Raw genomic sequence first — 16,649 nt, forward strand, 5'->3', positions numbered from 1 at the left:
TCACGTGAATTTGTAAGTTATAATAATAATAAGGGCAACAGATAACCTTGCCTAAGTCAATAGTCCCTTTCAGCAATTTAAGTGAAGCTATAAACACAAGCTCAGAAAAGCAACAAAGCTAATTACAGTACTGGGGCTCCAGGGAATGTAGGTTGCGTAAGGAATGATGAGCACTGTTTACATTAAAGAGAAGAGCAACCAGAAACATTGAGTGAAAAAGTTATGTGAATGCTCTTACTTGTGTTATACTACTACAGGGATAAAAGAATACTTTCAAAAAGACTCATTTGGTTAGTTGAACAGTCTTCCCCCACATATTTCATACAGCTTTGGATCAAAGATGGCATTTTCCAATTTGTTTCTGTATAACATATCTAAAGTCGATCAAAGGAATGTATTTCTACTATATTGTTAGCTGGAACTCTGTGCTGATGAATCTGATGAAAAAAAGAAATTATCTTACTCAGATATTCATACAGGGAAATTTTAAACTTCCTCTGAAGCTTTTTATGACTGCTTTCCAACTTTGTGACAGTGTAGACAACCAACCACCTGTTTTAATGTGGCATTTCCCACATTTCACAGACTGCCTTTGTGTTACTCCCCCAAAATTAATTTTTCCAAGATCCCAGGTTTTGCTATATTTATGCACAGGTAAAATAGACCTAAAACACATGAAGAGTGTGCTTTCATTTTACTTTAATATACAATTGCATTAAAGCAGTAACATCTGGCACCCAGGACTCAGTGCTTTAAATGGAACACTGATGACTTCTTTGGAGGGGGGAGAATAAGATGCCATCGAGTTAATATACATTTCTTAGAATTTTCATCTGCATTTTTTACCCCTTTTAGACTACCCAGATCAGCTTCTTCCAGTGGAAGTACCTTGTGTGTAAAAATAGCCAAATGGCTAATTAGTCTGGCAGGGCTAATCAAGTCACATGAAGAGGCCCTGGTAAGACTGGTAAACACTGGCCTCTTTGACATGAATTCTCATTGTACTGCTGCCCGGAGCATTTGTTCTCTCATTTTGGGATCACAGAAGAACCGGAGTTTCCGAGGTAACAGCTTCACCTCCACGGCCATGGCTTCATACTCCTCATTATCGATGCCAAAAGATCCCCCAGTGCCCTGTGTACAGAGAAGAGTGCTGGTGATCAGGGTTAAACATCAAGCAGGTTATTTCAGTGATGCTGTAATACTGATACCTGATTTTACTCATAGGCTACAGTTGAAGACTCAGCTGAGTCTTCATCGAGAGAACTCCCTCCCTGTGCCTTCCAGCCCGTTTGGTCTCAGCAACACAGTGAGAGCTCTCCTTCACTGCACATAATATGACTCTGTTACATAACATGTTACCTCACTGAGTTGCTAATTCCTGGTAATTAAATGCCAGGGAGCTTTAATAATCCATATTGTTTATACTGAAGGATTCTTTGCTATTAGAAATACAATTACATGCCCTCAGAATTTGGTTTGCCAGTGGTGACACGAGTTAATCTGCTGAAGTGCCTGTTAAATAACTTGTATTAAATCCTTGTTACAGACACCTTCTGGTATTGTTTTACTATATTAATCTGAAACGTGAGATGCAAAGCAATTGTAGGGTCTTTTCTTTAACCCTGATGAAGTCACCAGTGGCTAAAATAATTCATCAAAAAGTAGAGGTTGACATTACCTAAACAACTTCGGCGACTGCTTTACACGCACTTGACTTGAGGTAGGGCTATGTCACATGGATACCCAAACTAGCTCCAAGTGAACTGGTACACCAGAAAAACAAGACTAGAGAAAGTAGCTTAGGTCCTGGAAGTCACAGGCATAGCAGTCCACCTGGATCAACATACTCTGCCTCTGTGCAAAGCTTGTGAGACTCATTTGAGCTGCCTCCTGCTCCTTCATGAAAGCTGGGTCAAGGAATCGAACTACACTGCTTGTCCCATGCAGATTTACTTTTGAATGTCTTTGCAGCAGCTGCAGTTTGAAGAAATCATTTTATACTACAACCCTGACTTGCAGCTGAGCTGGACTTAACTCAGAACTCCAAAATATTCTTTTAGATTCAGGAAACTGCCATGATATGAGCTTGAGGCAAGTATTAGGATGCTGGCTTATCATGACATCGTAATTCCTGATTTTTACTTCATAGCCACAGATATTTTCACCTTCTGGCATGTTGCATTCTCTCTTAATATGAAATTCTTTTGCTGGACCACAGATCATTTGAAGATAGAGATTATCTATGAGATTCACTTGATGTCAGATATTCAAAGTTTCAAGACACTTCCCTGTAGTGATCTGAGCTCCACTGCTTTGTGTCACCCTCCTTGGTGTCCTTAAAGATTAGAGAATTTCTCTTCTCTACAGCACAACCCCTTCTAGAGTAAAATGTTGATGAGGAATTCAGATTCCAATACCAAGGGCAGGAAGTTGTACACATGCAATGCATCTGAGTAAGAGAACCTTTACAGCCACCACTGCTGGCTGCATAAAGTGTCTGTCACTATTTACTGGCAAATGAAGTTTCCCCTCTGGTTTACAGACTCCTTTCCAGAATGCATCTCCTAGACAGGAACTAAATTGCCACACTGAGAAAACGAGTGTCTCACTGGCAGTGTGATTAACCTTCCAGATTTGGAGTAGGGATTTCTTAACGTGCAACATCAGCTGGTCTGAGGGTGTAAAATAACAGGGGTTTTCCAACGCTCTCAACTTCTCACCTCTGGAACTTTCAAGATGCATCTGCTGGCTTGGATGCATTGACTCTCTTCAGGGCACATACGTGGATCCTGCATCTTTTGACTTCTGTTGAAACCAAAAGAGAGATAAGATGACTGTCTAGGAAATACTCATTTTTAGGGATGACACATCATTGTGGGTTGGTAAATCACTATGCACCGTGTAAACTTAGAGGTTATATGTATATACAAATATTTTGGGTTTAGCTGGAAGTATAATAGACATTTTCCTTTCTGCTGCAGTCAATACATGTAACAGCACTGACAACCTCCAACCAGCTCCAGCTCTGATGCTCACTGAATATATTTGTACAGCACAGGTCTGTGCACTTCACATGCTGAAATTTACAATCCCTATAATCAATGACTACCATCTCATGTCCCTTGCACCCACATGAGCTACAAGCAACCTAAGCAACTAAAGACAAAAAGCCTGATAGAATTACAGTAATACTGAAACACTCAGCTATCATCAAAAAACAACCCTCTCCTCACATGAAAAACAGCGTGAAGTTTCTTACTAGCAGCTTTTTTATCACTCTTTTGAAGAAAACCCCAGAACACCACCATTGTACCCATTGTAGCACTGCACTCTCTTCTGATGCTTGTGAGATTCTTATTTACATAATGTATTTAAAGGAAGTGCTACTTTCCTACTTCTCTGGATATCAAGTGGGAATAACCAAAAGGCAGTTGCCTGTCTTAGAAAGCTGGCAGTGCATGTTCCACGTGTGTTTTTCAAGGCTTAGGTTGCTCTCCTGTCACTGGGTCAACTGCTAAAGAGCACATGGCAATTCCTGTTCCCAGCACGTGTTGCTGCAGAGAAAGCACAAGCTTCCTTGACACGCCGACCCACCTCTGGTCTCCTTACTGAGAACACACAAAACCTAACACACATAACCTTTTGGCTGACCTTTGACAAAGGACACTCTGCACCCCAGGCAGTAACCCCTCAGTTTGGGTCACTCTCAAGACAGCAACACACAAATAGTGAAGGGGATAGCAGAGTTACAGCATTAATGTGTCATAGCTCTCAAGGACTGCAGATTCCTCCAACAAGCAATGCCAGCTGTCCCCAGCTTTTCTGTCTATTCTATAGATTTATTTGAAATAGGAGTGTATTTAAAGATTTTTCAGGAAAATATTGTCCACAAAAACATGCCAGAAACTTCCTATATACCAACCCTTTTATGCTCTGAGGAATGCAAGCTCCTCTTAAAAATCAAAGAAAATCCCAGAGAAAGAACATGAGAAGGGAGGATTGAAACAGGAGATGATAATCAAAAACAAAGAAAGAAAAACTAAGACACCAAAGAAAGGGCAGAGAAGGACAGAAGCAAGATTAGCTATAGAAAGTTTGTTTTCAATCAAATTTGTATATACTAAAAGATTAATGAGTGGATGTGAGGGAATTAAACATCAACCCAGTGATATAAATTATAAATCATTGATGGCATGCAATACTCTCAGTTTATGCAGTGCTGTATAAACAAGCAGCAAGATTCTCTGCTTTAAGGTTTAACTTGCTCAAAGCCTGACATCCAAGGTCCTAGACACTGCATGCAGGTGAGCAGGTAGATGTCTTGGTCCACAAAAGTAAACAGGGCTCTACATTGATGTGATTATGGGATCAAGGAGAGCTCAGAAGGCAAGACATAGAACTAAAGATTGCCAAAGGAGAATGCTGGTGGAAGCAAATAGACAGAGTTCCACTTGCAGTGATAGCCCCTCTAGTGACCCAGTATAAAAGGATCAGAAATCATTTCCATTTGATTCCACTCCTTACTCAACACAAGATAGCAAAGGCAAACAGGATCAAGACCAAAGCCTAACAGCATCAGTTCCAATTGATTATTTTATCCCGCTCCATATGCTGAATTACAAAATACAGGCAGAGAGGGCACCACTACAGCAGATAACACACAATTGTAACCTAGTTCTCATATCCAGAAGTGGCCAGTGTGAAATGATTTAGACTCTCTCAGAAAAAAACAAAAACAACAGTCTTCTGCACCATAACTTGTAACTGTACTTATACCCTGGAGTGACAGCTCTCCACACCTTCATATGCAGAATCAAAGCTGACTATCAGGACAGAGATTACTGATGCTGCACTTCCCATTCCCATTCTCCTTCCCTGCAGCACTTCTTAGTAAGCTCTATCATGTATCCACTTGTTCTTCCCCCACCTTATCTTAAACATCAGGTCTGCTCCTGCTGCAGATGCTCTTCTTCACATAAATCTGATCCACAGCCAGAGGGCACTTTTATACACCTAAGATGACCTATTCTTTTCTTTGAAATCCAGTGGCAGTTCCTCTCCAGAACTGTGATGCACCTCCCCCCCCCAGTTTCTTGTCCCCCCACTGCCTGAGCCTGCATGGTAGTTTTCCTCTGGATGTGTGGTTTCCTCTGTGTGATCCATCAGTTTCCATCAGCTTGTGTCAGTGCTCTCTCCAATATAAAAAAACTTCTCGATATCGGCACTCAAGGTATTTTTCAACTCTGGTGGAGTTAAAATCTATGCATTAAAAAGAAGAAAAAAGAAAGAACTTCTTCATACATTTCCAAAGACAAATCCCATCGGTGCTAGGCAGTGGGGAGCCTCTAACAACAGGGTTGAATCAAACCTATCTGCCAAAGGGCATTGTGCAGTGAAGAGCTTCTCTGAACACCCTGATTTTGCTCTGCAAAAAACCAGGGCATATTTTATCTGTTTTAACTCCTCTCTGTAGGACTAACCAGTTACTCCTGCTGCTCCCCCAGCCCATACACCCCTCTTTCTCTCTCTCTCTTTGTTATGTACAGACTTTTGGGCACTACTTAATCAAAAGAGCTTGTTTCTTTGAACTTTGCTTGAACAGCATCTCAAAGCTTGTGGCACTGCCTCTAATTAGCTCTAGTCAGCAGTGCAGGTTAACGCTCATCAGAGGCTTTTTCTGCATGACTGGGTAATTGCAGCCAGAAAACGTGACATGCTGCTGTGTGAAGCATGTCCAGTCCCCATGGGAGACAATTCTTTACACTGGAAGTACACTCAAATACTCCTCCCTTAAATCACACAAACTCATCCACGTTTTTTCTGCTATATCAGGGTGTCAATAATTCAGCAGAGCGTGTCCTTGGCCTCCCTCCTTTAAGAACCCAGATTCCCCTGGCTGCTAATGGGAAAATCTCCTCTCTTCTATCCATAGCCTTCAAAGCAAATATTTCAGTGTCAAGCAACCCATGATCCAAGTGACTCACGCAGTTGAAAAGCTACTGCAGGTGGTAACCTGACCTACCATGTATACCTAGGTCAGAAGAACCTATATCCACTGAGACTCGTGGGATGACCAAAAAAGGGGCCTGTTGCTGCTATTATTATCATAAACAAGACACTTTTGCAGGAACTATTAGGCCGCTGACAAGCAGGTAAAAATATGTGGAAATTTTTCAACACTATGGTTTCACTAGAGGGAGCTCTAAGACTAGAAACAATATTAGCAAATAAAAAGGTAAAGTGCAGAAGACCACTCTCGGATTTAGTTGGAAAATCTGCTGCTGGTAGGAAAAACTGCACTGAAGATGCAACATATTTGCTAGTGGGACTGTATGGAAAAGCTGGAAAAATCCACTCAGCTCTGCATCTGGTGCGAGCAACAAATGCTCTACAAGATAACATTCTAAGCACAAAGGAAGCAGTACATGTCCACTCTTGCTCTAAATATTGCTTCTTCATACCTGCAGCCTTCTTAATCCATGTACAAGCAGCATCAATTAGCTTAAATTTCATGTTTAAATAATCCTCTTCCAAACGTTCTTCTAGCTGAGACCTAATTTCTCACAAGTGTTACTGTGCTAAGGGAGCACTTCACTTAGAAAAGCAAGGACTGTCTAACCAGAGTTCAAAATTTCCAGGTACCACTAGTACAACAATAACAGCTCACTGACCCACACCTTAAATGCTGAGCAGGTAAGGCTAAAAATTCTGGGGTAAGTCTTCATGTCTGTCTGTAAGTCTGTTACAAAAGCATTATCCAAGTAGCACTGAGCAACAGCAATGGGGAAAAAGATGAAAGGTACAGCAAGCTAGGAAGAACTCCAGGTAGGCTGCTCTACCTTGTTTCCAGAATGAGAATATTTGTAAGAATTTTCAAGAACAAAACTGGTAATCCTCATTACTGACCCATGTCTTTTGCAGTTTTCTGCTTCTGAATTCTGGAGTACAAGATCACAGAAAAACAGCACACTTCTCATAATTAGTGTTCCAACTCAGAGAGAGAATCTGTCACCTTTTTGTAGCCTTCCCATACTCACCCTCTGTTTACAAACTCTGCTTTGCTGACAGTATCTGCTTCAATGCAAATATCCATGAAGTCTTCAGTACGCTATGGAAAAAAAAAAATTCAGAAATGAAGCAGTTAACACTTCAAAGTACCACACCCAAGATCCTGCAACATATTCACAAAATGCCCAGTCCTTTGTCCTATAAAAGGAGATGGGAGATACATTTCATGCTTTTTTTCCACTCTTCACTTGAGATTTGGATTATAAATTAAAGACAGTAAATTCTCATTGATGAGTATTCAATCATAATGCAAGAAGCAAAATAATGATTCACACATTTGGCTTCTTGTTATGTTTCACACACTTATTAAAGACAATCATAGCAGATCTCTTGGGTTTACTTCTGCTCACAGAGATTTCTCATCAACGTGTCTTTCATGACTACAAAGCAACAGTACAGTGATACAACATCTGGCTACCAAACACTACAGTGAGACAATTTTAAACAATACAAATTAGAAGTCAAAGTACTCTTTATATCATTCCTTTAAACTCCCTACTTAGCTTCTTTTCTATCTACAGCTTGCCCTCAAACCAAGTATACAGTAAAGCTTCTGCTGGGAATGCAACTTTGATTAAGATGCCATTCATTATTTATTTATTTATGTATCTTAACATTTCTGTCCTGACTAAGGTCTTAGTGCAGATGAAATAAAAATAGGAAATGTAAAAATAAATGCATCTATCAGTACAACTTGTTTTATTCCCTTGCTGTGTCTGCAGAGGGTAGGCTTGGCACTGTCTGAGTTGCACCTGTACAGCTTTCTCAGCTTCTCTTTAACAGGGCAGCCCAGCCATAAATCTGAGGTGTGACACAAAGACAACAGGCTGACAATACTCTGCAGGCATGTCCTGCTACCAACTCAAGAGAGCTGTTGTACACCTTTGATGGTTACAGGGACAATGGCTACAAGAGCAGGAATCAAAAGCAGTCGTAAGGAGTCCCTATCTATGGAAAATAAGATGCAGAATAAAGCTACTTCCAACTTCAGAACCAGCAAAGTACACCTGCCCTAACAAACTCATCCATTCTTCTAGGCTGTGCAAGAGATGTGGAACCCTACATCACTTCTTTGCTCAATACCAGCATTAAAGTGCACATTGAAGACAAAGTCTGTGGCAATGAGATAGATTTTCAATTCTTGGTAGGTCAGTTATTACTTTATGTAACTGACTCCAATGCAATTACCAAAACTGTTTGCTTCTAGAGCCATCTAGAAACCACAAAACCCCCCAAATACCCTGGTAGTCTCTGCCTAGCTTCTACCATCACTGGGACATTGGTGGTTCAAACCATAAGCCACTGATGAAGAAGAAACTAAAATCTATATGGTACATCCTCATAGAAAAACAGGAGTAAATTTTAAGATTAGATCTGCCTGGGGTTTTTGACTGAGCATACGAAGATAACTTATCAGTACAACACAAATTTTCAGGTATAAATTCTGAGTGAGAAACACGTTGCAGAAAGTTCAACACCTCCTGTTAAACTGGGTGTAGTGGCAGTGGTTTGCTGCAGCCATGAGGAAGTCATGAAGGGCAGCTCACCAGTATGGGATCACTGTGTTAATAAGCATTTTTCAGTAAATTAATTACTGACACCTATCCAAATAGTTTTCACAATAAAATTACACCAAAAGACAGACATAGGCCAAAGACAGGTTTTTAAACAGTGATTGAATAGTGTGAGCATGTTGAGGTTATGAAAGGAGCAGTTTCCTTGCCCCCTTGGTTCCTCTCTTTCACAACCACTTGCATTTGCTGTCCTTTAATTCCATTTAGTCCCTGTCCTTTTTCCAATCCCAGTTCTTTTTAACTCTTTGCTCTACAAGCCAGAAGACAGAGAAGAAACCACAATTCCAGGCCAACATTCAGGCTCCTTCCAGCACCAGTTGATAAGATAGCATCTTATCCCATAAGATATCCCATATATCCCATGGGTCAAGAAGGAAACAAGTACCTATTTTGATGCCTTGTTCTCTCCTGGGCAATCTTAAAGCTTCTTTTTGGCTAGTGAAACCTTCTTGTTATACAAATTCTTTCTTATCCCACTGCATCCTAGTTTTACATGGGTCTCCAGCATTTTTACACTGTATCTAAAATCTACTGATTCCTGGACTCAGTCAAGGGCCTTTCCTTGCACGGAGTTGTAAGTTTTATGTATACAGACATAAGAATGGGAGTTTAGAAAGAAAGGGAAACTGTGTGGACAGACAGCACTTGGAATCCAGTTACACTGTGGTCTTACTCTCAGATCAAGCTGCCTGTTCCGAGTTGCAATGGAAAGCTCAATGGTGGATAGCTTCAGTTCTTCCCAGTCCTCTGGGGTTACCTCCTGGGGGATTTCTGCAAATTCAAAAGGGAAGGTATCATTAAGTGGAATTTAATTACACAGATCATAATTTCTTTGCTACGAAGCATGAAACATCAATCTGTAAAAATCATGCTGACCCACTGTGACCACTACCTTTGCTTCCTCGAAACTTAAAAATCTTAGTAAAGGAAGAGGGAGCTTGGGAGTATGAAGGAAACAAACAAAAAACCCCACCAATATTCCCACAGTAGCAGGAAAAACTATCAAGCACATTACATGGAATATCTCTGTGATTCTTTGTACCCAGGATTAACAGATCTCCTGGGCTAGTAGTACAGGAACATTTAGAAAACACATGAAGCATTGCTACCAAAACAGCAAGAATCCAATGTTCAGGATGCAGTACAAACATGCATTTTCTGTAGGGGGAAACCCCAGTGTCCTGTTCTCATAGCCAGGTCACTTAGTCCACACTTCAGTTTAGATCATCTCTGCTAGCCAAGAAGGAAATGAGGACTTTGCACCACTCCAGACTGCACAAAATACATGCTCCCCTTCTTTCTGCAATCTGCCACATGCACTGCCTAGCTGAAAATCCAACCCAAGAGAGGCTCACATAGCACTCAGAGGAGAATCTATAGTACAGAAATTTAATGTACTGAGAGAAACTTAATGCTTCTGCATGGTCCAGGTTTTATTTTTCTATGTTAAGTAAAATTTGTTGCTCTCCTTAGCCCAGAAAACTCCCCCATGTTAAAAAAAAAGGGCTGTTCCTCTCATACCAGCCCACTAGAGAAGCCATTCTACAGCAGGAAGATTTCAAGAATCTCACCCATAAGAGCCAAGTATCCCCAATTCAGGCTTCCACAACAAAGTCAAGCAACTGTGAGCCCCAGAAATAGCCTGGGTTCTTCACAAATGCATTTTTGTTTACGAAGCCACAAGCACTGAAAGAACTACTCTGTTTCATTTCTGGCAGAGATCAGTGTAACTAACTTGACAAAGTCACACTTTTAATAAATAATAATATTATAAAAATGAGAACGTAGAAAAGTAAAGCAGAACCCACCCCTCCCTCTGATCTATTAGAGGAATAAAGCCTATCTGTAAAGTTTATGCCAAAATACACACACCCTCACCTTTTGGAGGAGATGACCAGTATAGTCTAAGTCGTCTGTAAAGCCTCACATATAAAGGAGGTCTGGATGGTTTCTCCTCTGGCTCTTCTGGAGGTCTCTCAGTTGGACCCAGATACATGAGAGCAGCTTCACGTTTCTGAGGCCACTCCTTGGATTTACATGGAAAGAAAAGACAGAAGATCAAGGGCCTTTTGTTGAGCACCTAGATGCTTTTACTCTGTTTAGTCCTTCAGCCTATTTATTCTGTGCTCCCAGGGCTCTTCAGGGCTATCCAGATCCCACCACTGCCTCAGCCAACCTTATTGCTCTCCAGCCCCCAGATATGTATGTGAGATGACATTATTGCAGCTAGGAAAACATCACCCACAGTTTCCAGGTCTATTAATCTACTCCTTCCCCACACTGAAGTGAGGAGTTTCCCCCTCTATGAGCAGAGGGTAAAGGGATGTTTTCATGGCTGCTGATGTGTGGCAGGGTGGCACCCAGTGCTTCTGGCAGGAGGGAACAACCACAACTGGCAAGGTCAACAGGAATGTTTGAAAGCACAATGGGTTTCTGCATGGCACAGAGGCAACTTCAAAGAGTAACTGCACAGCAGGGTCCAGTGCAAACAAAGACCAGAGTGCTGTGTGCTGCCCAGGGGCACTGAAACCTGTCAGGCCTTTGTTCTCCAGCAACTCAGACAATCAAGATCTGACCTCATAGCCAGGTGCTTATAGACAGCAAATCCTAAGGCAAGTCAGATAAGCTTTAGAAAGCATCTGGGGGGGGAACATAAACCCCCCCCACATTCTTCTCAGTGATATTTCAGGTTCCAGTGCCAGAAACTGATGGGCTACAGAAGAAGCTTAGCTCCTGAAATACTTCTAGATTCTTACAAAGTTAATTTCCTCTAATATATATTTAAAATAATTTAACAACATGATTGGTTTTTAAAATGGATATATTAAAGCAACTCAGCCAAGAGCCCACATATATACAATTATTTTTCTATGCACAAAATTTTAGAAGTAGTTTTGCATCATATAGCACAGGTTGTTAAGCTAATTCACCTCAACCTCCTTAGAGCAAGGAGACTCCACTACCATACTTACATAATAAACAGGACAAACAGAGATTCTATCAGTACAGCAATACACGAACAGTTAAGTATTAATTATTAAAGGGAAAGGCAGCAATGCTGTGATAATTTAAGCCTGTACATTTTAGAAGAGATAATAACACTCATAACAATGCCCCTCTTTCCCCTTACACTGTTTTCAGCTACAGGTCATCGTGTTTCAAAGGACAGCTACAGCAAAACCAGAGAAGATGAAGTGCACAGCAACAAAGATAAACCAGGGAGAGATTAAGCTCAACAGGCTGGAGCCATTTTTTATAGAAATTATCAAAATGATAACATAAGAGGCACGTAAAGCAATGAACACCACAATCAGAGGAGATCAGGTAGAAACTTTTCTATCTTAACAGCAGAAAAAATAGGCACTTCTCTTTAACCTTCAGCAGGTACTACAGATCTTTTAAATGTACACTGAATGGCTCACCAGTGAAATCCACTGTTACTGTCATTAACTGAGACTAAGGACTCAACAAAAGTCAGAAGGTGATGGGGAGAAGTAGAACAGGTTTCTACCAAGAATGCCAGCACACAAAATCATCACCTCAAATGTCCTGGGGATGGGGAAGAGAGAAAAAAAATCTTTCATGGATGCATTACAGTTGAACTCCCCTTTACAGGAGCTTCCTCTAAAGGAAGCATTTGAACTGTCACACACAGCACGGCTGGACTCCACAATTTCATCTACAGTACCAAATCCTGGGGATTTTCACAACCTTTCATGAGGGTCCTTGTATGTTCAGAGAGAAAGGAAAAAGCATGTGAATGAGAATGCCTCACCTTTCATATGGGTCAAATTTTAATCTTTCCAGGATCAATTTTAAGCAACAGAGTTGTTTAAGGTGAGATATAAGCTATTAATCTTCACGTCTTCTACACGTGCAAGCCTGATTATCAGCATGCATGAACAGTCTAATTATAGGCACTTCTTTCAGATGAATAAAACAGAATGAAATGTTATCATAAGAAAGGTTACTGAGAAAAGGTGACCGAGCACTTTAATGGTTATCATTAGCACCGCTGCTGGTCTATGGTTTCAAAGGTGGTTACTGGCTCCCCCTGGTGGTCTTGCAGCAACAGATCCTCAGGAAAGAATTAATTAATTAATTAATTTATTAGGTATTCCTTCTCCTCTCCATCTCTTCAGAAGTCTAATAATTGGTAGGATTTTTTAAAAGTCGAGTTTCACCCTCATTTTATATAGTTACCAAAATTTGTCAGAAAAACTTGCAGATAAATTATACACAGCCTTTTCATTGCTCCACTACAAAAAAACCCCAATTTCCTTGCAATTACTCTTTACCTTGAGTGTACTGAAAAAGTGAGCTGCTTTAGTTTTCAGCGGCCCGAGGTACCAGTACCTGAAAAAAAGAGCACAGGTAGAAACTCTAAGATATCCAGGGGACTGATACTGGGAAAGGGAGAAATTCTGCTTGAAGTCAGAGCACACAGACTTATTTGCCACTGAAGTGAGTTCTCCCCTACAACATTTAGCTTTGTGATATTCTAAGATAATCTCTATGTGTCACCAGCAGCTCAGCAGTGGCATCCCCTTCCTGAGTTACAGATCACCAAAATGCAGTACACAGCCTTCACTAGGGGCAGTGTGGTATCTCAGTAGCAGAATTTTACCAAGTTATGTGACACAACTGGGGACGATTTAAAGGTCTGCAAGTCTAACAGCTGGTGGGATGCATCTCCACAATATGCAATAAAAGGTGAGGCTGGAGGAAACGAACAAACCAGCAAAAATCAATAGCTTCACTGACAAAAAGAACAGAGCCAGCGAACATCAATTTGCCCCGAAGGATTCTTGGATCAAAATGAATTTTTGTACAAAATAAAAATCCTGTCAGCCATAAAATATTGTACAAAATCTAAAGATGGGAGTATACTTAGGCAGGCTTGGCACATATTTTGATCACTGTCTTCCACCAGAGAAGGTCAACAAAGCACATTCAACACCATCAGCTCAAGAGTACTGCAGATTTAAGTGTGTCATTAAATACCAGGATGTGCAATTGTCACACCACTCCCATCATGCAGTCAAATTGCCTGTAAAATAATAATAAAACCTCAAAAACACAAAACAGCACCACATCTCCACCAAGACAGACAGTGCTTAGCAGAGGGATAGCCAGACAAAGTCTGGAACTGTGGCTTATGGTTTGACTCTATAGTAGCTGCCTTCTTTTAAGTGTAAGATCAGTTGTGCTGAAATATACCAGGGATTGAAAGGGGATGCTTAGGAAGAAGTATAAAAAACAGGACAAGCACACATGGGCCTTGACCCAACTACATTCTGAGCACCCTTTAATTTGTGGCTGAAGTGCTGGCCCCATTTTCTGTGCAATCTAAAACATTCATGGAAGAAAATGAGGTTTAAAAATCTTCAAGCTGCTCCAAGAAGAAAAGGTGCTTTCACACCTCCAACACTGAGTCCAAAAGACCCTCATGAAAGGGAACTGCTTCAGGGAACAATGTGAAAGTTGACACTGGGTAAAAAAACAGGACATGCACAGGAAGCCTAGTGAGAGTGCAGAGGGGAGAGAAGTGCACTTCCTTAACCTAGGGATGCAATCAGCAGAAGAGCCTGCAGCACAGCTAAGCCAGCACCCACACAAGCTACTAAGCACATCCCTTGCTTCCCAGGAACAAACACCCTGGACATTTACTGCATATCACAGAGTCAGAGAGTGGCTCTGGTCAGAAGGGACCTTGAAGATCATCTGGTTAGAACCTCCCTGCCATGGGCAGGGACACCTCCCACCAGATCAGGTTGCTCAAAGCCCCATCCAACCTGGCCTTGAACACTTCCAAGGAGGGGGCAGCCACAGCTTCTCTGGGTGACCTGTGCCAGTGTCTCACCACCCATCTCCCCCACTCCATATCACCTCTCAATCCTTCTCAAGCATCTGCCACTCAGACTCCAGAGGTCTGCTACCTTGTCTCCTGGCAAAGGCATTGCCAGCACACGTGGCCCTTCCTTACAGCTGTGCAGCAGAGGCATGAGCAGCAATTCCTCCATAACAGTCTGAAAAGTGAACTGCTTTGGCCCCGCTGCTCCTTCACCAGATAATGCCAGTCATTTGATACACGGACAGTGGCATATTAAATGTCCATTTGGAGAAAGCCCAACAATTATTAGTTTAGCATTCTGAGAACAGTCATCAGACAGCACGGTCCATGTCATTTCTGGCAGCAATTGAAGGGCATTTCTACTGCATCTGATGTCCCTTGTTGGAATTGAGTTACAGAGTCTGTGTGCATCTTTTCATTGGCAGCTGATGAAAAACAATGGCCAATTACTTTACTTAGACTTTACTCAAGGGAGAGCTTTTCTCAGTGATACAGTCTGAATAAAGTTACAGAAGTGGGTACCACAAGGCAGCCAGAAAGTAAATACCTAAAAGAACAAATCGACACCAAAGAAGTGTTTATTTCAAATTACAAAAATGCTGAAATGTCTTACACTCCCATGTTGTATAATGTGAGACCTAAAACTGGGTGGGTGCCTCTGTCTGTCAAATGCTTACACTCAAAAAAGACTTCTTTAGAGAGGGGTGTATGTCTTTTTAGGCAACAGATGCTAAAAGAGGTACAGTTTCAAAACACAGTATTTTCTTACTTGCTAACTTTAACTCCTGCATCTCTGTAAGATCCCCATCTTAAACTAGTCAATGCAAACACAGGCTGTTCCTTTTCTCCCTGTAAAGAAAAATGAACATAATGAAATTGCTTTATCCTGTTTCCAACTTTGGTTTCTGCAGATAGAGAAAACCTATATATAAAAGGATTTCTGATTAATCCCAAAAGTGAAATTTCCCAGAAAAGGTATAACAGCCAACAACAATAAAGCTAAGCAGAATTTAAGTGTTACATATTCCATCTGCTCCCAAAGAGAAATGTAAGAGGTAAAGTTTTGAAGAGGTTGATTTTTGACTGCACTCCCAGCAACAGCCATTTCATTTTGTGTCAGCCAAAAGGAGCTCTGCACAGTGACACAGAAGTTCTGGCTGCAGAAATGTCCATTCTACAACATAACGGAAAAACAATATTAAAAAAAAAACACAAAGGTTTTCCATTTCACTTTTTTTTTCAATTTGTAGAACTCTATTAAGTCCATAATACATACGAATACATCAAATCAGCTCAGACAGCTATTGTTATCTGTTGCGTGGGATGAGTCTCGCCGTGGGAGTCAGCCGAGCTAGTGCTGGCTCTTTCGGTATCAGGAGCTAACTTTGATCCGTCCGGCTCTGGAATCCTCTCCGGAAGCCACACCTACCGAACCCGGGCATGCGCGCCTGGGCTAGCCCCAGCTGGGCACAGGCGGGGGGGGGGCACCGTCTGGGCACTTGCTGCCTACATTTCCCCCCTTTTTTTTTTTTTTTTTTTTTTTTTTTTTTATGGGGGAAAAGATGACAAATACGCGAAGATCTTAGCTGCGTGGTGCCTCGTTGTTCAGAGCCGGTGGTACTGGTCTGCAGGGAGAGGTTGGTGAAGACGACGAAGCCGCAGAAGCTGAGGGTTAAAGGCATCATCTGCAAAGCCTGCAGGCTCCTGGGGGTGATCAACAGGATGATGGAGCTGGGCTTTTCCCAGCAGTGTATGGCAGGAGGACCAGAGACAAGGAGCAGGAGTAGAAACATAAAGAGCTTGGGGTTAAGGATTCCCTCATACAGCCACTTTAGTTTAGGGGCTGCTTTTATCTTCGCAGCCTTCCGTGGGGCCGGGGGCGGCATCGGGGGTAGCTCTCCGCGGCAGCCGGGGGTGCCGCCAGCCGCGGTTTCCGCCCCATCATTTTCTGGTGTTTCGACTTCCTCCAGGGGTGGTGCCGACGGAGTTGCGCTCGGCGCTGTCCCGGGCTCCCCCCCCCCCTCGGAGGGCGGCACCGGCGGGGCTGCGCTCGGCGCTGTCCCAGGCTCCCCCCCCTCGGGGTGCGGCGCCGACGGAGCTACACTCGGCGCCCTCCCGGGCTCCTCCCCTTTGAAGGGGGGTGCCGAGGG

At 42.1% G+C, this 16,649-nt stretch overlaps 1 protein-coding gene across 1 annotated transcript in view; it reads right to left on the reverse strand.

Moving 5' to 3' along the window:
• Positions 1–682: 682 nt before the first annotated feature.
• AGK (acylglycerol kinase) overlaps positions 683–16,649 on the reverse strand; it is a 37,964-nt gene continuing 21,997 nt past the window's right edge. Inside the window, exons 9-15 of the mRNA XM_071727128.1 lie at positions 15,269–15,348; positions 12,944–13,001; positions 10,524–10,671; positions 9,319–9,416; positions 7,041–7,111; positions 2,724–2,808; positions 683–1,134 (exon numbers count right to left, since the gene is read on the reverse strand). Coding sequence (XP_071583229.1) covers positions 997–1,134; positions 2,724–2,808; positions 7,041–7,111; positions 9,319–9,416; positions 10,524–10,671; positions 12,944–13,001; positions 15,269–15,348 — 678 coding nt within the window. The 3' untranslated portion in view covers positions 683–996. The remainder of the gene's footprint in view (positions 1,135–2,723; positions 2,809–7,040; positions 7,112–9,318; positions 9,417–10,523; positions 10,672–12,943; positions 13,002–15,268; positions 15,349–16,649) is intronic.

This window comes from Heliangelus exortis, chromosome 1 (assembly GCF_036169615.1).
Source record: "Heliangelus exortis chromosome 1, bHelExo1.hap1, whole genome shotgun sequence".
Classification (NCBI taxonomy): Eukaryota; Metazoa; Chordata; class Aves; order Apodiformes; family Trochilidae; genus Heliangelus; species Heliangelus exortis.